The following is a 25,270-nucleotide window of genomic DNA, read 5'->3' on the forward strand; positions in this document are numbered from 1 at the left end:
TGGTTGTGTTTAAATAACTATTTTCCATTGCTGTTTTAACATTGTAATCCCCCCCCCCCGTTATTTTGTATAACAGGAATAGTAATGTTTTTTAAACTGATTTGTTTGAATCTGCCTTGGAAGGGTATATTCTCCAAAAGGTGGGGTGGGAAACCATTAAAAAGAAGGCTTTTGGTGGCAGCTAACCATGCAGGCACTGTTCAGCCTCCACTGTCAAATGCGGTATGTTTCTGAATGCCAGGTGCTGGAAATCACAAGTGAGAAGAGGGCAGTTGTGCTCAGGGGCTGCTTTGGGGTTTCCCATAGGCATCTGGTTGGCCACTGCAAAAAGAGGATGCTAAACTGGATGGGTCATTGGCCTGATTCAGTAGGCTCTTATGTTCTTTTTAAAGTAGGGGTCAGCAACGTGCAGCCCATGGGCCAAATGCGGCCAATGAAGAACTGTTTTACCGGCCCACGAGCCGCCCCAAAACTGAGCTGCCCGCTCAGCAAGTCCCCCGTGCACTGCACTAAACCAGCACGGCGCGGGGACTCACCGAGTGGCACCGGAAATGGCATCTGCGCACACGCAGATACCAGAAATTGCGTCTGCGCATGTCCAGATGCCAAAAATCGCTTCTGCGCAGGTGCAATTTCCTGCGTCTGGGCATGTGCAGAAGTGATTTCCGGCATCGCGCTGCACCAGTCCAGCCCACGGACGATCTCCATGGGAGTGATCCAGCCCATGGCCGGTAAACCTTGCCGACCCCTGTTTTAAAGCATCATCCTCTCAGTACATGCCCATCAGAATCAAAACAAATTTTGCCCAATCCAGATTTTTGAATGAGGGGATAATGTGTGCTGCCAGAAACAAAGAGATTGGTGATGTTGTTGTATGGAAATGTGATGTACTTATCAATAAATGAATTTTAAATAACAGTGTGATGCAGCAGCAAAAAAAGCTAATGCTATTCTAGACTGTGTCAACTGATGTATAGTGTCCAGATCAAGGGAAGTATTATTCAGCCGACTCCCTCGGGAGGTTGTGGACTCCCCTTCCTTGGAGGTTTTAAGCAGAGGCTGGATGGCCATCTGTCATGGATGCTTTAGCTGAGATTCCTGTATTGCAGGGGGTTGGACTAGATGGCTCTTAAGGTCCCTTCCAACTCTACAAATCTGTTATTCAATTTGTGATGCTGTAGGTCAGGGGTGGGGTACCTGTGGCCCTCTGGATGATGTTGGACTCCAAATCCCATTAGCCCCAGCTAGCATGGCCAAATGGCAAGTGTTGCTGAGAGTCTTCTTTAAGAAAGAAGGCCCAAAGCTTGAAAGTAAAAACCACACTTTCTACTCCAACTAAGCTAGACACAGTCGCTTATATTGTAGCTGTAATAATGGGGAAGGGACGCGGGTGGCGCTGTGGGTAAAAGCCTCAGCGCCTAGGGCTTGCCGATCGAAAGATCGGCGGTTCGAATCCCCGCGGTGGGGTGCGCTCCCGTTGCTCGGTCCCAGCACCTGCCAACCTAGCAGTTCGAAAGCACCCCCGGGTGCAAGTAGATAAATAGGGACCGCTTACTAGCGGGAAGGTAAACGGCGTTTCCGTGTGCGGCTCTGGCTCGCCAGAGCAGCGATGTCACGCTGGCCACGTGACCCGGAAGTGTCTCCGGACAGCGCTGGCCCTCGGCCTCTTGAGTGAGATGGGCGCACAACCCTAGAGTCTGGCAAGACTGGCCCGTATGGGCAGGGGTACCTTTACCTTTACCTTTAATAATGGGGAAGCATTCTTCACATGCTCCGACACACAATGCTCTTGTGTGTGTTGAGCTCTGCACTAAAACAACTTCTATGCATCTTTTCCCCACCAGAACTTACTCTCCCAGCCCTTCCTTGCCAAAGCCTAGAATTCCTGGTTGGGTTACAGAGGGTCTTGCAGAAAGAATCAGTTAGCTGTGTCCATGTGCAGCTGTCTGCGTACATATTAACCATTTGCTTCCCGGTAACTGCAGCTGCTTCCAAGTTCCCATAATGATTTTTGGCTTAACATGCGACAAGTCATCTCTGACACATCCTCCCACTAAGCTAAGTGATGTAGTTAATTGGGTCCAAACTTTATGCAGCGTTCAGAGACATGCTGGCCTCCTGGCATCAAGCTGAGGAGCTGCTTTTCTGTGTTGCCTCTATCTCTCCATATGGGAGAACACTCATGTCTCTCACAAGCAGCAGATAACAGGTGTAACTCTGATCCTGGTTACCATCAGACCTAGAAACTTTATGGAGTTGGTAGGTGGAATCTGGATATTACCAGCACTCTTAAAGAAAGACAAAAGAATTGAATTTATCTCCCTTGCTTAATACAAATCATGCAGCCGTGAGTTCCACAGGTAGAACTCCATTCTGCCTACAAATGCAAGCTCTTGCTTTTTTGGCGGCCAGTTAAGAAACGCATTATTGAATGTACACCGGTGCACAATCCTTTTTTCTTTTTTTGCCTCTCCCCGCCCCAGCCCCGTCGGGTTCCATGGGGTTTTAATTATTTTCACACACATCCCCGCACAGCGTTTCTGTCTTCCGAGAGGGCCCCCCCCCCGCCCTCTCCACGACGCGCTCCTTGTGAGCAGGAGTTTAATGAGTGGTGTCTCCAGTTACCGCTGCCAGCAGAGAGGAAGCAAAGCCCCGGCAGAGAATGAACTCCGCTTAATCCCCTTTGCCGGAGCTTTGGGGGAGAGAATTTAGCTAATGTGAGTGTGAAAAGGCCCTGGCGCGGGCGGGGGAGGGCGCCGGGGGAGGGGAGGGGACAAGGGGCGGGGCGGGGCCCCTGCGACCCTCCCCCTCGGCCCTGGCTCTTTTCGCGGCCCATTGTTGGCTCCGAGCGGGCCGGCGGCGCGCGGCGCGGGGGTGTAACCCGAGAGCTTTCGCTACAAAGTCCCCGCGCCTGTTGCTGGAGCCGACAGAAGGCGCGAGGGCTGCAGGCGGAGAGAGCCGAGCGCGGCCGGGTTGATCGCTCCCACCAAGCCGGCGAAGAACCTTTGTGGAGCCCGCCGCGCTCGCCCGTCGGATTTATTCTTCGGCCACTTTCCGCGCGACTCGCCGGCACCGGGGAGCGAGCGAGCGAGCGAGGGAGTGGAGGAGCCTCGCTCCCTTGCCCAGCCGGCTCGCCCAGCGAGGGATGGAGCCCGGGCGGAGCGCGCCGCAGCACGGAGCCGCGGGACAGCGCTGAAGCGGCGGCGGCAAGAGGTGAGGTGGGCTCCGTCTACGTTGACCGCTGCGGGGCTAGGAATGGCCCCCGGGGAGAGAGATCCGGGTCTCTTGTCCGCCGCGACCCCGGAGGCTCCCCGGGGTGTGGCGGGGCGAAGAGCTGCTCTCCCCGCGCCCGGGGAGGCGGTGGACTTTGACCGGGAGGGTCTGTAAATCTGTTACCAAACTGTCCGGGCGCGCAGAGGTTCTTTTGTCGCTCGGATTAAAGATTAAGCTGCCCCCGGGAGCCTGTTCTCGGGCGCTGCTCTCTCCACTCGCACCACGTACGCTCCTTTCCCAGGGAACAGGCGCCCAGATATGCAGGTTGCGCGCAAGACACGAGTCCATAGGCGCGGCGCACTCACACCGTTCACACCGACACGCGCACCCTGGACGCGCCTGCCCATCCGCGCCAATCCACAGCCGCAAACGCAGTTGGAAATCTTGCGTTAATTGAACGGGGCTTGTGCTCCTAACCGTGCCCTCGAACCTCGTGGCTTTCGGCGGCACTTTTAAATCCGCTTCTTAGCTTTCCTTTGGATTGTATGCTGTGTGCAGCTGGGCAGTGGAAGTGCCTTTACGCACGCACTCACGCTCCGGCCGTGAGTTTAGTACCAATAAGCACCACGTGTTCAAACTTAAACTCGCTTTCGTCCTGCACGAGAATTACTTTCGCTGCCCCACTTTGTATTTCTTGTTCTCCTCCCCACCCCATGGTTTGTTCTGCTCCTTGGGTCATTATCAAAGTGCGTGAGAAGGTTCTGCTCCTTGGGTCATTGAGATTTGGGGGGAAGAAAGGAATAGGAGCAGGAGCAAGTTGGGGTGGCAGGGTCATGCCAAAGGCCAAGAATCCTGATTTATTTATTTACATTTTTTATCCATGGGGGCTGTCTTTTCCAGGCAGGAACTATCTTAAGATAATCTGGTGGACTTTGGCCATGAAGAGCTGGCTAAATGACACCCAGCCTCTGTGGTACATCTCCCTGGGAGGCCACCTAATGCTCAAGATGAGGGTTGTAGAATTATAGTGCAATGCTGCAGGCAGTGTTCTATCCAGGAAATGAATTTGTTTCACATCAGCATCTCATGGGATGCTGCCTTTTACTAAGTCAGACCCATTGGTTCCTCTAGCTCAGTATTGTCTACACTGACTGGCAGCATCTCTTCAGGGTTTCAGACAGAAATCTCTCCTAGCCCTACTTGGTGCCTCTGGGCTATACCACTGAGGTACAATGGCTCACTCACGAGCAGGACTGGGCATCTTCTGGGATTGTTGCAATCAGATTCTTCTGTGCTGATTGGCAAATCAACTCCCTCCTTCCAAAGAAAATGTCCAGCAGCCTGGAATGGCTACAGATGCTGCTGTCTTAATAACTGTACCTCTCCTCCAATGTATTATTGGGAGTTCTAGATGGTTGTGGACATAGGATACACCATCGTTCTGAATTGCAATGGAAAACTCGATGGCGTGACAACCCCTTTCCCTTCTCAATCTAGGCTTGGAGGGTCCACGTGGGAGCCGTGGGACAAGAAGAGACAACAGGATGACAGCCCTGCTGTGTGGCCTTCTCAGGTTCCTGGCAGTGGCAACAACATGTGCTTGGGCAGCTGCTTCTGCTGAAGGAATGATGGAACCAGGTGAGCAGAAAGATATGGGTGTGTTTGGGTGCAAGAGTCAGGGTGGCCATCTATTCAGAGGCTATGACTGTTTGGTGTTTTCTGAGGCTTGTATGGTCTTCTCCTGTGTTTGCCGTGACATGGGAATACAGAGAGAGAGAGAGAGAGAGAGAGAGAGAGAGAGAGAGAGAGAGAGAGATATATCCGTGGCAGAGATGGAAAGCAGCCCTCCCACATCCAATACACCATCTACACTGGCCTAAGCCATATTATACGTGTAGTGCCTCAATGTGTTGCAAGCCTGCTCTCCTCTAACCTGCTAGCCTTAACTTCTCTGTGTGATCAGCACATCCACCCTATTCTGGTGTGGTGTGTGTAGGCGGCGGCATCGGCTTGGAATCAATCGGAATGGCTCACAGTGCTTTTGAGTTCCCAGCTTCTTCCTTCCCTCCCTCCACCCCTTCCTTGCGCTTACACAGAGTGCAGGCAGCGGTGATGGCTGCAGAGTCGAAAGTACAGTTTGAAAGGCTGTCCTTGTGCTGGTGGAGGGGGCACAAAGAGCGCTCACATAGGTGTTTGCTTTGTGCTCCAGCGTATAAGAGATCCCAGCCTCAAACAGAGACTACTTGTACATCAAGGCACAATCTAAATACCAATTTCCTCCAGATTAGCCCGAATTCCCTGGGACCACTTTGTGCCAGGGAAGGGGAAGATTTTTCCATAGTAACCGGCTGTGAGAGCAAGGTCTTGATAGGGCCTAATTTCCCCTTGGCTGCCCTGGGTGTCTCTGTCATGTGCTTTCCTGCTTTACAAACCAGGACCAAAGTTCTCCCTTGGGTCTAGTTTCATTTGCCCCCTCCTGATTGTCTAGTCCTTTATTCTGTTTATCAGTTTTAAGTAGGTAACTTACAAGACGGAACTAAGCGCAGCCAAACAGCTGTGTATGGATTTGTGTATGATGGGAGTATAGTACAAATACGTTGTTAGACATATATAGCAGGGTTGATGTTGCTTGTACAAGTTGACTGATCTGGTGTTTTGTCAGAATAACTGCAGTTGTTCTGCTTGCAAGGGAGCCAGGCACACAATGCAGGCATTCCGCTTGTCAGATAAACCCTGTAATAAAGGCAACATTTGGAATTTGTGTAGTTTGGTTTTGTTATTTGGCCAATGTGGTCTGCGTTTTTGATGACTGGCCCCTTCCGAGTAATCAAATTTGCTAGGACTGCTGATCCTTCGGTCTAGCTTTGTACTTTCAGCATCCCCTGGCAGAGTGAGGGTAAAATGCCATGCCAGGGGCTTGGCACCATCCCTCATGCCTGAGAAAAGGTGTTTATCCTGCTGTTGGCCCTGCCACCAAACAGATGGGGATATTGTTATTTGTGCCTTGGTGCCCCTGCTCCTGCTGTCACCCTGAGCATTGTAATGCTCTACCATCACCTACCTACCTGGCTACCTGGGGAGTGGGCTTAAGCTTATTGTAGCAGTTGGCATATAGGCTATTCTCTGTATTCTGTTTTAAGAAGGCACCATATATACTCAAGAGAAAAAGGTGGGTGATGAAAAGTGGGGGTGTTGTTTTGAACAGGGGCTTCAAATGCCTATCCTATGTATTAGCACTTGAAATTCCTTGAAGTCAATTTGGCTGGGTGTTTTTCCCAGGTGTCAGTATTTGATTCTCTTAAGCGCTCTTCAGATACTACTCTGTGAAGGAAGGAAGCATTGTGAAAGTGGCTACAGGGTTGCATGTTTAGCCCCATCCCTAATGTTTTGTGGTTTCTCCTGCCATGCTGAGCCATAAACTTCTGAAGTGGGGAGCCTGTTTGGCGTGTGAGGCTTCCCACGTGACCTAGAACCCCATGGTCCTAGGGCAGGCTCCCCCCACTTCTGATGTTTATCCCCAGGGATAGGAGGAGCTGTGTCACACAGGAGGCAGGGCTAAACATACAACCTTTAGAAGATACCTTTAGCGTATCTTCACCCTTTGTGCAAGTTATACCTGCAGAACTGGGAGGCTCCATATTTGTTCCTGATTTTTCTCATGGGGGCAAGAGGCCCACCAAACTGTTTAGAAGGATGCAGATCCTTCAGTGAATTAAAGCGAGCTATTCTCAAGTGCGATTTTGACAAAAGGTAGAGAAAGGATGGTATCTTCGCCATCGGGTCCTCCAGTTGGAAATCTTTTCCAGATTTGTTCAGGATGCAAACTTTGTTGTTTGAACACTCTTCGCCCTCTGAAATGCCACTCTGGAAACAGCCTCTGCTTGCTCTATGGGTCTCTTAAAAGACTTCTAATCAAATGGGCTCTGTATCTATTTAAAGCTCTCCTAAAGGTGGGGGCTTGCTTCCCTTCCAATCAGAATGGTTTTCTCGGTCTGAAGCCATATTCGTAGAAAACTCTTAAATTACCCTTGGCAATTACATTAAGTGCTTCGGTAGTAAAGAACAGCTGTGGGGAACATATTCCCCCCCCCCCCCCAGTCTCTGCACAGGAGCATATTCTCAGGGTCAGTGATGAAGGCAAGCAAGCAAGGTGTCCACTCCAGGTAGTAACATTCACAAGGTTGCATTAGTTGCTGATTCAAAGCCTTCCAGTCCTGGTTGTGCAAGAGTTTCCCTAAATTGCGAATAGATGTGTCTATGGAGTCCCCCTACACACACCATTTTTTTCTTAGAAGTTTCCAAGTAGCATCTAACCCAGTTGCCATCTGAAGTTGCCCGGTATGGCTGTTCGTTTGTTTTAAAATGAAGAAGCCACAAGGTTCAGGGTGAAAAAAAGAACCTTTGCTGTCCAAGATTTGCAGGGTTACCTAGGCCTCTGATGCTGCTGGAGGGACAGTGATGGTGGATGTAAAGTAAGAAAGAGCCAGTTCTATGATAACAGCATTCTCACGGCTGTCTCTTCTGGTTGGCAGCATTTTCCTATCAGGGTACCCCACCTCCCACCCAGAGTTCTGTCCCAGAGCATCATGAAGGGAGGCCAGCATTCATCAGCTGGGAAGACCTAGCATCAGTCAAACTTGGGAGAATGGGTCTGGCTTGTGACTGAGCTGGTTCGAGGCATTGTGGGGAGGGGTGAGGAGAAGGGGGAGCTGGCAGGGCTCCCACGCAGCCCAGGCTAACTTTGGAGAAGGAGGATGATGGGTCACCAAAGCAATTATAGTTCAAATCCAGGTTAGACAAACAGGGAGGTGGGAAGTTGTGGAGTCAGCTGAGTGTGAAACCTCTCACTCCCACTCATGCCATGGGGAGGGGGGGAGGGAAGGCCTTTTGTGTTGAGCAGGAGAGAAGCTAGCAGGAGGAATGGAGCTAAATGAAAAGGGGAGAGGGGAAATGAGTCTCCTGTTGGGGCTGCTTATCTCATTCCCATCCTTCCGGCTCTCCCCCCCACCCCATGACCGTTCACCCAATCCTGCAAAGGCAGAGCCCCGTCTGCTGAAAGGGGGACTGGCCCCTATTGTAAGTCGGGGCAGAGAGAGCACGGGAAAGGAGCAGTATGGCTGGGACAATGGTGATTGGGGGAGAGGGGCTCTGGGGGGGAGGGGCAGCGGTCACGGGCTTCCTGACATGTTCATTTTGGAATCTGTCAAAACAGTCACTCTGGGCGCTGAGAGTGACCACTCAATCGAGGGCCCCCACAGAGAGAGAAGGGGCGGGGTGGGATGTGGTGCGGGGGGGGGGGGGGGGAGAGGGAGAGGGAGAGCTAAGCAGAGAAGTCATGCATCAGTGTCCGCCAGGATCCTTTCTCCTGTCCAGGACTGGCAGGAGAGGGGCTTTGATGACATCATTGCTCCACAGAACAGGAGGCGAAGGAGGGGGCGCTGGACAAAGGGGCTTGTGAGCTGGGCTCAGAGGATCCCCAGGAAGGTGGCAAGTGGGGGGGGGGGGCGGCACGCATTGTGACTGCATTTTCCCTCAACCTGTAGTCCATACTTTCCATACTTTTAGCGATTCCTACCTAGTCCTTAGAAATCCCACTCATTCTTTCTCTGTCTCGGTCTTAAGCAGTCGCTCTCCGCCAACACCCTGTGAGCCCCAGCCCCAAATATATCGCTTCCTCCGCCCAAATCAACCTTTGTAGAATCTGCATACAGTCACTGGCTTTTGTACACCTGGCATCCTATGTTCAACCAGTCACAAAATGTTTCTAGCACAAGCTAAAATCCCCCTAAAATTGGAGTATTTCCCCACAGAGTCAGTAGTTGTCAGGGATGAAACAGGAGAATCTTCCTCTGAGCCCCTGCCCCACTTTTAATGTTGTTTTTGGTAAATTTGGTGTTCTAGAGTTATTTCAAAGGCTCCCGAATAAAATTGCAAGTTTTTCAGAAATCTTGAAGCCATGTGTGTATTTTGGAGGAGGGAGAGTTGGATCTTTCTTTGGGAGGAACTGAAATTTGGGGGGAAATTGAAGGGTATGTGATACTTTAATATTGAGCCTAACCATCAAGGATCAAGGGAGCAATCCAGTACACACTTACCTGGGAGTAAATCCCATTGAACTCATTGGGACTTACTTCTGAGTAGACATGAATAGGACTGTGGTGTAAGGATGTAAAATATATTGTATATACCTTGCTATGTAAAATACTGCTGTTTGGTACATATATGAAATGCCTTGGCAATAACAGTATTATCTATAGGTTACAGCTCCCATTGGCAGTTGTTGCACCCACGTACAGTATATCTTTTTGTCAGTTGGGAAAATAGGAAAAGTTGTTAATGGTTGACATCAACATTTGAGCAAATGAAAAATAGATTTTATTATCGGGACTTTTGAACAATATTATCATGCAGAATATCATGCACGCTGTCATGCAGAAACAGAACTAACTCATATTTCTAGAGAACACAAACACCCGTAACATGCAGTTTGAGGACTAGCAATATATTTGGACAGACACATTCTGCAATTTCCAGAATACTGAAGAAGTCAATGTTATTTCATTATCATACACAATTGTTTGCATATTTACCTGGGAGTAAGTCCCTTTGAACTTGCTTGTGACTGAATAAATATGTATGTACAGGCTGTGTTAAAAGAGTCATAGTCACTGTAGATAAAAAGTTGTCCTTATTTATTAGTTTCCATCCCAGTTCATAACATATCATTGATGACAACTTAACTTCATCTCTCTAAGCAGAATCAATGTCTGAAAGATCCATAGTTTCTTATTCTGACCTTATTTCGAGTGTCATATTCAGAAAACAGAAAAATTGCAGGAATTGAAGCAAAAAGCTCAAAACAGTTTTGCTGCTAGTTCTGTGTGTATGTCCACATACAAGCAGCAGTTTATTTCCCAATGTAGAAGATACAGAAATCTGAAGCAGGAAACATCAGATACTTTGTTGTGCAAATGCCTCGCCACCATGTTGCAGAAGCAATGGGCTCCGTAGGTTCCCAGATTGCCCTCCTGCATTAAATACCTGATCACGTTCTGTTTTGTGAAGCATTTGAGAGTTTGAACTTATAGTGTTGCTTCTTTAGTAATTCAGTTGAAAGTGGCACCACTCCTTTAGAATCTTGGATCTAATAATTTTGCCCGTGTAACGATTTTAAAACATAGGTTTGAGAAGTGTTTTACTTTTCATGTTGAAGGTGAAAATATTCCGCATAGAGCTCCCCTGCCCAAATCACTAATATTTCTAGTTGAGGCCAGGGCTTGAGGGAAAGTCCAGTTTCCCCTCCCCCCTTACTCCAGACCTTCCCATTTCTGCTCCAGAGCAAGCTGCTCTCCTGTTGATCAGGTCTGCTCAGTGCACAGACACTCCCAAATTGGATCAGCTTCCAAGTGCTAGCCCACTCTGGGAACATTGAAGATCCACCTGTAAGGGGCTCGACCTACTTGTGTTCTGAGAACAAGTGAGACAGCAAAAGTTATGGGCATACTGGCAACTCTCTGTTTCCACGGGGTGGGTGGGTGTTGAATTCCTGGTGCCTGCGTACATCAGCAGAGTGAGCATAAGCCTGCCCCACCCTGTTGTGTCCCATTGCGCCCCATTTCCAGGCCACTTCCGGGTCTGCGGCAATGAGTGTGCGCACAGTCACACATCCATCAGACGCACGTAAAATGGTTGCTGCCGTGTATATGCAGAGTACTTTCCTCTCCCAAATGAAAAAAACAATCCTGTTCCATGTGGGAAAGGTTGATGAAGCTTCCAGGTTAGAGGATGGAGAATTCAGGCAGCCTTGAGCTCTGGCATTTGCCCTTTGGGTGCCCTTGGGGTGGCACAGTTGGTGGCTGGTTGTTCTTGTGCACAGGACAACCAGAAGCCTGTGAGACCAACCCATTCAACCATCTCCCAGAGGCTCACTCTCCTCATGCTCCAACACTTTCAAGCAAGCCTTCTGGTGGTCCAGCGAGGAAATGGGGGTTATATGTTGGTGTCTTCTAGCATCTGCCTGGGGTAAAGGGAGTCCCTACTTATGCCATATTCCAGAGCATTTGAGTTAACGGGTGTTAAACACGCGCTGTTTCTAAAGTGAGCTCACACTGTCATTTGCACTGACCCTCTTCTTGCGTTGGACAGAGATGCTTGACAGCCACATGGTGGAGACGGAGGAGGAGCATCTGCTACTGGACCCTGGGAGTCTGCTGAAGCTCTACTGCAGCACCAACCACAGCCTTGCGATCATATGGTATAAGGAAGCCAAGCAGCTTTTCCCAAGCGGGCGCATCCACATGCGGCAGAGCATGCTGGAGATTGTGGAAGCCACCTATGAAGATTCAGGCCTGTACTCCTGCCGAGCGCAGAGCACCGGGGAAAGCCTGCGCAACTTCACCATCTCTGTTGTGGGTAAGAGATGTTCCAGCCTCCCTTCAGAACAGTGGCAACCCTTTTTTTTTTTTTTTTTTTGGTTTGAGGGAAGGCCGCATGGCACATGTTTGCTCAGTAATGTTTCTGCTCCTCAGGGCAAACACTTCTCCTCCTAGTCCAATGTGGAATGGAAAAATGAGAAGCGGTGTCAGTGGAAGAAGGTCTTAAGAGCTGAGGAAACAGCTCTATGACATTCTTGCCATGTCAGCACCCCAGGGGGAGAAGAGGTCCCTTTTTAAGAGTAAGAAGGGGACGGAAGTGTTAGGCACACCCAGAAACAACCCAAACAGCTAGCAAAGACTAGTGCATAAGAGAAGTAAGCAGCAAACAGAGGTGGGTTTTAAAAAATAAAATAAAAAGGGCAAAAAGTCTTAGGGAACCACTTGGAAACATTTCTGAGGCTTGATATGACCCACAACTCACAGGTCAGCCACCCTTGGTTCATAGTGACTGGCAGTGGGTCTCCAGAGTCCTTCCTCGCCTAACTTGGAGATGCCAGAGAACCAGGAACCTTTGGCATGCAAAGCATCTGCTCTGCTACAACTCCTAGTCAACACAGACCTTGCCACACTGCCGCCTCGCATGTCCCCTGGTCAAAGCAACAAGGATTTATTTAACTTGGCGCTCCTCCTAAAGGACTTGGTTTTCACAATGAAACTAGACGGTTGCCTGGAACAGCTGGTAGATCTCAGATTACACCCCTTCTGTGAAGGTTGCGCGAGCTGCTTAATCACTTCCGGGCCTGTTCAAGGTTTTGTCTTCAACATGTAAAGCCCCAAATGACTTTGGTTTAAAAAAACCAAACAAAAACAAACCCCAATAGATTGCCTCCTCCTTTGTACTCTGCCCTGGGATTTAAGATCAGCAGGAGAGGCCCCACTGGTGGTCTGCTGACACCCTCAGAGGTCCAGGGGACAGTGTCACATGAGAAGGCCTTTTTTGTGGTCGCCCCCAAACTTCAAAACTCTCTGCCTCCTGATGTATTCCTGATATCAACACTGGGGTTTTGTGCAGGCTTTTGGAAATGTGCACTATGATTACTTTCTGTATATGCTTTTATTGTTTGGTGGTTGCTTTAATTGTTTGCTATTGATTGCATTTTACTGTTTCGTATTGCATTGTCCACCTGCCCAGGGACCTTTGGTGAAGGACAGGTAATTAAATGTACTAAATAAAGAATAAGCAAACAAATGAGCTAGGACTGTAGCAGCCAACAGTACTTCTCCTCCTCTCCCCCCAGTCACCTTTGAACATACTCCAGTTAGCATTTTGCCTGCTACTCTACACTCCTGCTAAGAAAATGCTGGTCCACTGTAGCCAGGTGCTCCCTTGATAACTGCCACTTGTTCAGTGCCCTGTGGTTATTTAAGAAGCAAGACCACAAAGAATTACCATTTTGTTTTCAGATTCATTGGCATCTGGTGATGACGATGAAGACAGCGGTGTGGAGAATGCCCACGCCGATTCCCTTGAGGAGCCCATACATACCCGGCGAGGTCAGTATGCCTACTTGGCTGTGCTTCACTCAGTTCTGGGTGCTGCTGCATGCTGGAAGAGGGAACTGGGTGAAGAAGGGGTGCTTAGTAAGTACTTGGACTCACGGTGGCCAGACACCTACCTTCCTTACTTCCCAAGCCTCCTCTGCTGTCGATGTGTCCCAAAATTGTTTGATAACGGTTGCCTTCAAACTAGGGAGCTCTGCTTGAGCTTGGAGCATATCCCAAAGCACACTCATTTCTCGTGGGACGTTGAGGTTCCCCAGTGGAAGGGTTGCCGCCGTGCATTTTGGCACATCCCTAGGTCCCTATGAGACACCTGCTCTTCCCTTGAACTCTCCCACCATCAGTTAGAGCAGTGTTTCCCAACCTTGGGCCTCCAGTTGTTTTTGGACTACAACTCCCATCATCCCTAGCTAGCAAGACCAGTGGTCAGGGATGATGGGAATTGTAGTTCTAAAACAGCTGGAGGCTCAAGGTTGGGAAACACTGAGTTAGAGCACAGACCTTTGTCCCTAAAGTGTGAGCCTCCCCTGAGCCTGAATTAAAAGCTGGAGCCAATAGTGTGATGCCTTTTTCAGCACCTTACTGGACGCACCCTCACCGAATGGACAAGAAGCTGTATGCAGTCCCCGCAGGGAACACAGTCAAGTTCCGCTGCCCAGCCTCTGGGAGCCCCAACCCAACAATCCGCTGGCTGAAGAATGGGAGGGAATTCCGAGGGGAGCACCGGATTGGAGGGATCAGGGTAAGTGCCCAGCCCCTTACAGGTTTGCCATCTCTCCCCTTGCCCTCCTTTCCCTTTTCCTCCACCTGGCTGGGACCGCAGCTGCCTTGCCCACCAGGTTTTTATGAGTTAGGATTTGGGGTGTGTGTGTGTGTGTGTGAGAGAGAGAGAGAGAGAGAGAGAGAGAGAGAGAGAGAGTGGCAGGCAGGCACAGGGGAACATGCTATAAGGAATCCACAATATTGCACAAGCCACTCAGCAGTGAGTGTGGGGAATTCAGCCTGCTGTCCAAAGACTCCAGGACCCTCTTCAGCACTTGCTGTGCCCCTGATCCCCTTTTGCTCTGGCTGCCCTAGCCTTGCCAGATCAATATATTAATTTGCAAAAGTTTGCTTCCATCAAAAGAGCAGCTGCTAGACATTTCCACCTCTTTTGCCCGCCTTTCTCCTCTTTCTGCTCCCTAGCTTGATTCAGTGCATTGTTAAAAAAGGTCAGCCTATGGACGTGCCCCATTCCTTAACAATGGAGCATGAACACATAATGCAAACACCATTGTTAAAATAGCTACACTGGCTACCCATTTGCTACTGAGCCAGGTTCAAGGTTGATTGGTATTAATCTACAAAGCCCTGAAGAACGTAGGTCCAGGGCACCTTAGGGGCTGCTGAAACCCTTATATGCCAGCACAATCACTGAGATAACCTACAGGAGTTTTGTTAGTTGTTCCTTGCACTGGCAAGGCTCATTTGACACCAACATGAAATACAGCCTTTAGTGTCATCAGCCCAGGCCTGTGGAGTGTTCTGCCAATAGATTCAGCAGGCAGCTTCTGCCTCAGCCTTTAAACACCTGTGGGAAACTTTTCTATTCTGCCATGATTTTCAGGCAATTCAGAATACAGTCGCACCTTAGAAGTCGAACGAAATCCGTTCCAAAAGTCCGTTTGACTTCCAAAATGTCCAGAAACCAAAGCGCAGCTTCTGATTGGCTGCCAGTGGCGTAGCGTGGGGGGTGCAGGGGGGGGCCCGGCCGCACTGGGCACAACATCTGGGGTTAGGGCAAATCCACAGGTTAGGGGGCGCAAATCCACGGGTTAGGGGGCGCAAATTACTTGCCTTGCCCCGGGTGCTGACAACCCACGCTACGCCACTGTTGGCTGCAGGAAGTTCCTGCAGCCAATCAGAAGCCCTGTCGGACATTTGGGTTCCAAAGAACGTTCACAAACCAGAACACTCATTTGGGAGCCAAAACGTCCAAGTACCAAGGCGTTCAGAATCCAAGGTATGACTGTACATCTTTTCACAACAGTTAGCTGATGGTCTCTGTTTTTTAAATTGTTACATGTTTTTTAATATATAGATACTAAACAGCTTTGATATGTGATACACCAGTATATAAATATTTTTGTAAATGAAGAAATATTTGCCGGCCTTAGTATATAGCTCAAAGGATTTGTGTCTAAAACAAGGGACTTTTGTTGGCCTATGAGCAGCTGTGCCCTGAGCTTAGCTGTCAACTTTTCCCTTTTCTTGTGAGGAATCCTATTCGGAATAAGGGAATTTCCCTTTAAAAAAGGGAAACGTTGACAGCTATGGCCCTGAGAGAGATGGACAGCTCTTTTAAAAGAAGGCGATAACCTTGGCTCCTGCCTTTTCCTCTTTCCACCCAGCTAAGGCATCAACACTGGAGCTTGGTCATGGAGAGTGTGGTGCCTTCGGACCGAGGCAACTACACTTGCCTGGTGGAGAACAAGTTTGGCAGCATCCGCTACAGCTACTTCCTGGATGTGCTAGGTGAGGTGAACTTCTCCCTGCCATACTGCTCCAAATCTAGATATGTGGACACCACCCCCCCTTAGCAACATATGAAAAAAAAGACAAGGAAAGTGGGCTGCCCCCCCACTCCCCCACCTCCAGCCTGAAAAGCTCCTTCCTCCTTTGCCGATGAGTGCTTTTGAGTCTGTGTGGGATGCCAGACCCCAGTTCCCTGGCAGCCTGCCAGGTTCCTGTGGGAAGGAACAAGACTCGCCACCCTGACCTCAGGCACCCCCAAAGAGAAGGAAAATGCCCCGAACCCGCTTTTGACTTCAAAGGGAGTTGGAGATCTCCCAGGCCATAAAGTCAGATGAAATTAATTAGCCCTGCCTAGATCTATAGGACTAGCTCTAAGCCTTTTGCTCCCTTATCTCTCAGCCCCTCATTATCTGTCTTCTCTGGGCTTACTTGTAATCACCGGAAAGAGGCTCTGGAGCCAGTCATGGGTGGGAGTTCAGCCCATGGCATTAAGTAATATCAGATCTGCTGGGCTGGAAGGAGATGGCGGGCAGTGGGGGGGGAGGGGGGGGGGAGAGACATTCAGATCCCACCAGGCCTTTAGGCAGGACTGCATATACTGCTGTACTAGGGAGCTTTGAGAAGAAAGTGCTGCGCTTTGATAGATGGAGTAACTCCCCGACAGTTGGCTGCGCCTCTGCACTCCCGGACGGCTGCGATAGCACTATCAGCTCCGTGTGCAGTGATTTATGTGCTGTAGAGCATGACCTTAGCTCCTCTGGGGGGGACCTGGCAGTCTTCAGCTGTGCTGGACAACAACTTTCCCTGCTCTCTTCCTGGCAGAGAGATCTCCGCACAGGCCTATCTTGCAAGCTGGGCTGCCGGCCAACACCACCGCAGTGGTGGGCAGCGACGTTGAGTTCTTCTGCAAGGTGTACAGCGACGCCCAGCCCCACATACAGTGGCTCAAGCACATTGAAGTGAATGGCAGCAGCTACGGCCCAGATGGAGTCCCCTATGTGCAAGTGCTTAAGGTAACCAGAGCCCCCCCTTTTTTTTGCAGAGATTTCCATTGCCAGAAAGGTCACTTTCCCCCACACTTATAGGCAAACAACAGAGGTTATGGAGTGGTGGGAGCAGGGGCTGGATAGGAAGTGGCACCTTTCAGTGGGCTAGATTTAGACCAGGGGCCCTAGTTGCTGACCCCTCATCTGTGGAGCCAAGGGCACATATAGCCCATTACCCATATTAAGAATTGCACATTTTACAATATGTGCCTAAACTAACAGTTTCAAACCAAAAGTTTATCTTAAAAGAAGGCTTTAACAAGAGTGATTGCTGTGTTTATTTAAAGAAAGAGAGGAGGTCCAAGACTGGCTGAGATGCTACTTTCAATAGCACCAACTCTGTAAGCTTGGAGCAGAGCTTTCCAAACCTTTCATGTTAGTGACACACTTTTTAGACATGCATCATTATGTGACAAAGTAATTCAGTTTGACTAACAAACCAGAAGTTAAACTAACCCCTTTCCAGCCCCAGAAGGAGCATGGGGAGTGTTAGCACATCACACCTACACACTGCAGCCGAGTGTCGTGACACACAGTTTGGAAAGCTGTGGCTTAGAGTATATGTCCAGAAAACAAGCAAATACAAAGAGCTGCATCGTCAGTCTAGCACTGTCCCAGTTGGGTTGCTTATTCTCACAGTAGAGTTGTTGTGTCTCAAGCCCAGAGGCTTCATACATGATTTTCTGTAGAAGAGTTGCTTGGAAGTAATAAAACTTAGCAATGGCTGTGGTGCACTTATTTAGGGCATCATCACCAGAGATTGGGGTACATGACCATCAATCAGGCATTTATCAGATAAAGATGCACCCTTGAAAGATATATTGGCAGCAAGCAAGATGTTCCCCTTCCAATAAGAAGCTTGAATAACCTTTTTGTGTCAACGAGAACTAATACTTTTCTCCCTGCCTCCCACTGGCAACTTATTTTGGCAGACGGCAGATATTAACAGCTCGGAGGTGGAAGTGCTGTACCTGCGCAATGTCTCCATGGAAGATGCTGGGGAATATACCTGCCTAGCAGGGAATTCCATTGGCCTGTCATACCAGTCAGCTTGGCTCACTGTGCTTCCAGGTGAGAAAGGACGGTGGATGAGTGGATGGGGGGGGGGGGAGATGGATAATGGTAGTAGGGTATTCCTTTGCAGAGCTAGAAGCAGAGATTACCTTTCCTAATAGAGACGCTTGGGGGGTGGGACTATACTGTGCATGTCGTACCCCTGTAGAATATCCAGTGAGATGAATGTGCTAGAGAGAGAGACAGACAGAGAGATAAATGGCTGAAAACAAATTGCAAGACACACTGTCCCACTTGCATTAAGTTGCCAATCAGTCAGTCAACATGACATATCTATTCACTGTAGAATTATACAGAACAATCTACTGTTGTCTTTTGTCAATATATCAATCGCAATATGACAGCTGCAGTCCATCAAAAGAGATGCTGCACTTTTCAGTGTATAAATCCTGAAAAGACAGACTGGATTTTGGACCCACTTTGTGGAAGAATCCAGCCACTTTTAAGTCCCTTGATTTGAATGGAGAATTAGGACAGGCAGGTGAAAAATCAGACAGGGCCCTTGCAGCTTGAATAGTTGTGTAGACCAACACTCCTACATAGCTATTAAGGATGCAGGTAATATAAATGGGTGGAGACTAGGTGGTTTTTTAATATCCACAAATTAGACATAATCCACTGATTAAAAACAAAAAGGCCTACGTACATCTTAAGGGGTGGGGTGGGGTGGGGAATTGGTAATGAAATGAATTCTGCCTAGGCTTTGAATGGATAGATTTTGAAAACAGCACATTGTACTGTATATGTAATTAAATGTGGAAGAGATACTGCATGAAATTTCAGGAGCTAGGAAATTTCTGTTTAGCAAAAACTCTAGGTTTTCACTGAAAGGCAACTGCCTTAAAATGGCTATGTGATGGCTCAAGGATAGCTCAAGGATGGGAGCATGATCTAGCCAGAGTTATCTTTTTACGCCCCATTTATGACAGTCAAAGTGATCTAAACATACGGTATGTTAGGCTCTCTCATTGAAATCAGTGGGATGTATTTTGTTTATGGTACTGATAGGCTCTGCAGCCAGGTACAGACAAGCTGTTTTTGCAGGCCAATGTACACACCGTGCAGCACAGCCATGTTCCCTCCAGCCCAGCTGGCTACCTGCTGTGGTCAAAGCAGGTTTAACCCCCCTGAAACATGCTAACTGCAGATTTATTTGCTATTGCAGAAGAAGAAGAAGTGCAAGAGGCAAATGCCCCTGAAATCAAGTATACCGATATAATTATCTACACTTCGGGATCTTTGGCCATCGCAATGGCTATTGTCATTGTTGTCTTGTGCCGGATGCAAACCCAGCCGAGCAAGCAGCCCTTGGAGCCCATGGCCGTACACAAACTCTCCAAATTCCCGCTCATTCGGCAGGTAGGTACTGAGAGACCCAGAACTAACCTTAAAGTGGGTCAGAAGGATCCATTGTGCCACTGCAGTGGTTTTCAAGGGCCCACAATGTTGTCTGCCGGCTTGGACCAAGAATCAGCAATGGACAAAGTGAGGTACTCAGATCCTCAGAGTACAACAAATTATTCAGGGTAGTAAAATCCCAGTCGGACCATGCAGATCTCTGAAAACAGCTCTCCCAAGTTCAGCTAAATTCACCCTTCCCTGTTCACTGTCAGGGCAGCATCTGGTTGGCTAGATGGACCTTGTTCGCATTGTAGATGGCTCTTATTGGTGTTAGGGGTGTGTGTTCTGCCCTGTCCCTTGTTTCATTGTGTCCTTTGTGCCCTTGTCCAGTCCGTTCTTGCTCTGGAGTAAAGCAGTGTCTGTGGGGCACTCTGCTTGAATGTTGGGTCTGTCTCCACAGTTCTCCTTGGAATCCAGCTCCTCGGGGAAGTCCACCACATCACTGATGCGTGTCACCCGCCTCTCCTCAAGCTGCACACCCATGCTGGCTGGGGTCATGGAAGTGGAGCTGCCTCTGGACTCCAAGTGGGAATTCCCACGAGACAGGTAAGTCTTGTGAAGTGCAGCGTAGCTTTCCTCTGCATGTGCCACTGAGGATGCTGGCCAGGCTCTCACATGACTCACACAAGCCCAGTGTCAGAATGGCAAAACTGCCTTCTCACCAAACTTGTATCAAGATGTGTGTTTATTAACACAAAGGGCTAGTTGCCACATGTGGTGCAGCTGCCCAATTAATTGATAGTGTCCTTAGGCCCATGCTTGCCTGTGTTCACAGAGAGGAAGCAGCAGGTAAGCTGGAAGTTCACGTGTGCCTGGCTGCACAGGACTCTTGTTCCCACCAGCACAGTGGCTCCAAAAATGGCATCACAGCCATCACATACCACCTGGTATGCACCTGCTTCAGTTTCACATGTTATTTCCTCCTCACAAGTGAGGTCAAGCACAGCAAGTACAGTGGCCAAGTACCACAAAGAGGGGAGGCAGTAGAGTGAATGAGAGTACCACTTTCTTCAAAGAACAAAACTGGAGAGGAGTCCATTGTAGCCCTGCTTAGCTCTGTGACTAAGGGGCTAGCTATAAAAATTGTCTGGTATCAAAAGCTGTGCAGTTTGTCTCTTGAATTGCTGCCTGTAGAACAAAGGTGGGGAACCTCAGACTGAGGGGCCAGGTGTGTGTGTGTGTGTGTGTGTGTGTGTGTGTGTGTGTACGTCAGCTACTATACAATGGCAAAATTTACATCCATTGCCTCACTCACTTTTACACACACACATAATTTTATTGTATGTTGCCTTTCCATACTTCAAACCATGCTCAAGGCAGCTTACAACACGGAACAAAATACATAACTACAACACAACAAAAGTAGTCATGAACAATAAATTAAACAATAAAAAAACACAAAACCAAACTGAACAATTTTCACATAAAATGCAACAAAATCTAAAATAAATACAAAAAACTAATGGTAACAACCACCCTCCCAAACAATACTCCAGGCCAAGAGTCTGTTCAGCAGCCTGAGCTTTTGTAGCTGGAGTCAGTCAGGGCCCCACCTTCCCAGGCCAGGTGGAAAGGGCAGACACGGCAGGGAGCAGGTCTTCCAGGACTCACGGACAAGATGGACCTTTGTCTCTGGCATATAGCCCTCAGAAGAATGCCTAGAAGGGAATGCTGCCCTTGTGTTGGAAAAGGTTTCCCACTCCAGCTGCTACAGTCTTGGAAATGAACTTGTTAGCGAATTCTTGGAAATGAAAGGAATTTGTTAGTCAATGCACTGTATAGACATTGATGAATGCCCACCAATGATGCTTGTACGTATCACCTCACCTCACAACTTGGGATAGTTCATGCATGGGCCTGGGAGAGAACATTGGGTCAGATTTCTATGTTGTGGTTGAGGCCCTGCAAATGCACCTGGTGCTAACATCTGATTCTGCCCCACTGGAGGGGACCTGCCAGCTTTCGGATACAGCCATGAGTTTAGGCCCCACCCACCCAAATGCATCTGTACCCATGACGACATGAGATTGTGCTTTTAACGAGGCTTTCTACCCTTCTTTTTCCCCAGGCTTGTGCTGGGCAAGCCACTGGGTGAGGGCTGCTTTGGGCAAGTGGTGAGAGCAGAAGCCTACGGCATCGATCAAGAACGGCCAGAGCGACCCATCACTGTGGCTGTCAAGATGCTCAAAGGTAACCACAATATACAGGGCTAAGAGAGCCTGAATTGTGGAAGGACTTCAGTCCTTCCACTGTTGGATTCTAGTTTAGATCATGGGACACCCCAGTCTGACCTCCTTCTGTTGCCTTGCCAGATAATGCCACTGACAAAGACTTGGCTGACCTCATCTCAGAAATGGAAATGATGAAACTGATGGACCAACACAAGAATATAATCAACCTGTTAGGAGTCTGTACGCAGGATGGTAAGTGACTGCCTCTTTGGGCTGGGAAGCACCCGGGTGCTGTGAGGAAAGAGGCAGGGATGTTTGGGAGGTCAGGAGAGACCAGAATCTTCGTGGGGCCATTAGGAGGATGCTGCAACTGAACAATGGAGCTCTGATGTTCCAGGATAGGAGCAGACATTGTGCGGGATTTATGAAGGCTGCACCTGAGAGCACAGGCTCACATATAACTCCTGACTGCAGGGCCTCTCTATGTGATTGTGGAGTTTGCTGCCAAGGGGAACTTGCGGGAGTACCTGCGCGCCCGTCGCCCTCCCACGCCAGACTACACCTTTGATATCACCAAGATGCCTGAGGAGCAGCTGTCCTTCAAAGACTTGGTCTCCTGTGTCTACCAGGTGGCACGTGGCATGGAGTATCTGGAGTCCAAGCGGGTAAGAGCAGCCTCACCCAAACGGCTTCCCCCTCACCAACCCTAGCAGGATTCTTACTTAAGCAGAAATGACTGGTGCCCAATGGGCAAGTGTCATCTGAAGCGTTGGCAGGTCCTGTTGGAGTGCCAACAGTGAAGGCTCTAAGCCAAGCATTGGCACTCTAAAGCTTTTGCTGGGCTCTTGACTAGCCCGCGAGGGCAGCTACATGAGGGTTAGGTCTACCAAAGGGGAGGGGGGGTGTATGTACCAAGCCTGGGCAGCCATCATGTGATAAAGGAGTGAATGGCAAGGCAGAGAGGCAGCAAGGCTCCTCCTGACTCTCGTGGTAGATGCAGCAACAACCCACTAGCCCAGATGTGTCTGCCATTGGACTGCAGTCTGGGCTGCAGTGGGCTCTCCGGATCCTCAAGAGAGGATTCATATTTCTCTCTCTCTCTCTCTCTCTCTCTCTCTGCAGTGCATTCACCGGGACCTGGCTGCTCGCAACGTCCTTGTCACCGAAGAAAACGTCATGAAAATTGCAGATTTTGGCTTGGCCCGGGGCGTTCATGACATTGACTACTACAAGAAAACCAGCAATGTGAGTGAGATGGTATTTGAGAGGCACGGGAGGGGAAGACTCAGAATTGTCAACAGGCTTTGGAAATACACAATGCGGTTGGGAAAAAGAGGAGGGTGGGCACTGGGGGAGAGCAATTACTGTGCTCTGTATTTCTTAACAATAAATGGTTAACAATGCATGGAAGCCAACTTGGGAGGGTAGCTACCCTGACAGATGGCATATCAACCTTTTAAATAATAATGTAGTATAAAGTAGTAGAGAAACCTTCATAGCCCTTTGTGTGTGCATACACACGTTCCTGCATTACCCTGTTGGTGAAGAGAGATAATTTTATTACTTTTTACTTTCAAGGAATCCAGGGTCTTGTAGGAAACTAGGATGAGAACATCTATGGGAGTGGATATGTGGCTATTGCTCAGTGGATGCTAGAGGGTAGAACTCAAAAGAGGAGACATTGCCCAGGGAAAGTGTCAATGAACTGAGAGCTTTTCTTTTTTCTCCCCAAAGGGTCGTCTACCTGTAAAATGGATGGCACCAGAGGCTCTTTTTGACAGGGTGTACACCCACCAGAGTGATGTGTAAGTTTGACTCTGCAAGGCTCTCGCAGCCACATCAGCCTACACAGCTATATCTGGCAGAGCAGCTGAGCTACTGTGTTTTTAAAAGGGAGAAGTTGCCTTATACTAAAGCAGAGCACTGATCCATCTTGCTCAGTACTGCCTACCAGTGTTGCTCTAACTTGGGTCCCCGACTGTTGTTGGACCACAAGTCCCATCATCCCTAGTTAGCAGGAGCAGTAGTCAGGGATGATGGAGGTTGTACTCCAACAACATCTGGAGACCCACATTTGAGAAACACTGACATACACTACTAGCTCTCTGGGGTCTTTCCTACTTTTATTTAAAGATGCAAAGAATTGAACTTGGGGTGTTTTGCATGCAAGCTACAGCCCTTTCCCAACCATCCTGGCTGTATGGAGAATAAATGGGCCTATTTGTCAGTCCTACTAGATGAACCATAAGTGGCATGGAAAAGCCAGGGCGCAATGGGCCTACCTGCCTGCATAAAGATGACAAGAAGCATAGAGTTGCTTGCTTGTAAAGTGGTCCATCTTTGTAACCTGTCTCCAGCATATGTAACTTCAATACATTCCACCTCTGTGGTCACAAATCCATCTTTGTGAGATTTTGCTGAAGGAGTGCACATTCCACGGGGGCAAGGTCCACCTTCTGATGCTTGGTGGTAGTGTAGGGCTAATCTGGACATATCCACCTCGAATTTCTTTATGGCTTTCTTGCCCCTTTATTTGCCCTGACCCTCAACTGTGCTTTCAGGTGGTCCTTTGGCATTCTGATGTGGGAGATCTTTACGTTGGGTGGTTCTCCATATCCGGGCATCCCGGTGGAAGAACTCTTCAAGCTCCTGAGAGAAGGTCACCGGATGGACAAGCCCTCCAACTGCACCCATGAACTGTAAGTGCCGCCGTGTGTGTGCCTCTTGTGGGCTCGATCTTAACCACAGCACCTGCATCCATATTATGGGATGCTCTAGCCTGAGATGTCCCCTCCCCTTTTCCCAAACAGGTACATGATGATGCGCGAGTGCTGGCACGCTGTGCCTTCCCAGCGGCCCACCTTCAAGCAGCTGGTAGAGGGACTGGATAAGGTCTTGGTTGCTGTCTCTGAAGAGGTAGGTTCAGACCACCAGGAGGAGGCACGAAGGCAGCTGTTTCAGAAACCCTTTTAAGTTCCCTGAAGCAGAAGTAGAGGGAGCCAAACCTTTGTCCCTTGTGAATGCTGACAGGGTGTCCTTTCTCTCTTTCCCTCCAGTATCTGGACCTGTCAATGCCCTTTGAACAGTATTCTCCATCTTGCGAGGACACGACCAGCACCTGCTCCTCTGACGACTCTGTCTTCACCCATGACCCTCTGCCCATCACCCCCTGCCTCTTCCCCTACCACAATGTGCGGACATGAGGGGAGTAGCAGGCAGTGGACCCCAGGGCAGGATTTCCTCTCTCTCTATTCCTAGAGGATTACGCAGCTTGGGAGCAGAAGTTCTTACATTGTCCCTGGTGGAAGAAAATGCTGGGAGACATATCAGCAGGGGCTGAGAGTGCATCTCAAGGTCCTGGAGCCTGCTGGACACCCGCAACTTAAAGGTTCCCTGGCGAGGACTGGATGCCTTCCTTGTAAACTTCTGCAGGTGCTCCCAGCACTCGTGCTGGTGCCTTCTTGCCCTATAATCTCAGGTTCCCTCAAAGCCGTTGCTCTAGCTGAGCCTTGGATGCTACCAGCTGCCTGAGGAGAAGTAGGACCAGATAAGCAGGGAGGAACCTAATCGCAGGGAGAGCAGCACTCTCAACATGCCTGGGCTCCCCCTTCACCCAACCCATGGGACCATTCCCCCCAGCCATGGGGCGCCCTGCTTGTTTGTTTGATACTATTCCCAATTTAATAATATTTTTATGAAATCTCATTATTTGGCAGGAGCCAGCCAGCTTTCTCAGGCCCACCCCATCCGCACCTGGACACACAACCACAAGGACAGACGTTTTGAGCGGGGTGTGGCCCTTCCCTCCTGGCTCCTGCTGTCCCCTGTACATAACCCTAGAGATAAATATTTATGTACATATCATTTCTAATGCACATGAATTATCCACACCCATAAATTATTTTTTTGGAATAGA

The 25,270-nt window shown here is 49.2% G+C and overlaps 1 protein-coding gene across 2 annotated transcripts; it reads left to right on the plus strand.

The window, feature by feature from the left end:
* Nucleotides 1-2,843: 2,843 nt before the first annotated feature.
* On the plus strand, nucleotides 2,844-25,270 carry FGFR4 (fibroblast growth factor receptor 4). Of its 2 annotated transcripts, none has more exons than XM_028718462.2 (18): nucleotides 2,844-3,213; nucleotides 4,711-4,851; nucleotides 11,359-11,625; nucleotides 13,053-13,229; nucleotides 13,724-13,890; nucleotides 15,539-15,662; nucleotides 16,485-16,675; nucleotides 17,641-17,779; nucleotides 18,948-19,141; nucleotides 19,584-19,729; nucleotides 21,252-21,373; nucleotides 21,496-21,606; nucleotides 21,829-22,019; nucleotides 22,477-22,599; nucleotides 23,089-23,159; nucleotides 23,916-24,053; nucleotides 24,165-24,270; nucleotides 24,411-25,270. In XM_028718462.2, exons 2-18 carry the CDS (start codon nucleotides 4,758-4,760, stop codon nucleotides 24,555-24,557), a joined length of 2,508 nt encoding a protein of 835 aa, XP_028574295.2. In that variant the 5' UTR covers nucleotides 2,844-3,213; nucleotides 4,711-4,757; the 3' UTR covers nucleotides 24,558-25,270. The 2 variants fall into 2 exon arrangements, with proteins under 2 accessions (XP_028574295.2, XP_028574297.2); XM_028718464.2 differs by having other exon boundaries at nucleotides 2,846-3,213; nucleotides 13,053-13,142.

The sequence above is a fragment of the Podarcis muralis genome, chromosome 2 (assembly GCF_964188315.1).
Source record: "Podarcis muralis chromosome 2, rPodMur119.hap1.1, whole genome shotgun sequence".
In the NCBI taxonomy this organism is placed as follows: Eukaryota; Metazoa; Chordata; class Lepidosauria; order Squamata; family Lacertidae; genus Podarcis; species Podarcis muralis.

Coding starts and splice junctions, on each gene's coding strand:
- FGFR4 (XM_028718462.2), top strand. CDS start 4,758: ATGACAGCCCTGCTGTGTGGCCTTCTCAGGTTCCTGGCAGTGGCAACA. Junction 19,730..21,251: donor TGGGAATTCCCACGAGACAG/GTAAGTCTTGTG, acceptor CTTTTTCCCCAG/GCTTGTGCTGGGCAAGCCAC. Junction 22,020..22,476: donor AGTATCTGGAGTCCAAGCGG/GTAAGAGCAGCC, acceptor CTCTCTCTGCAG/TGCATTCACCGGGACCTGGC.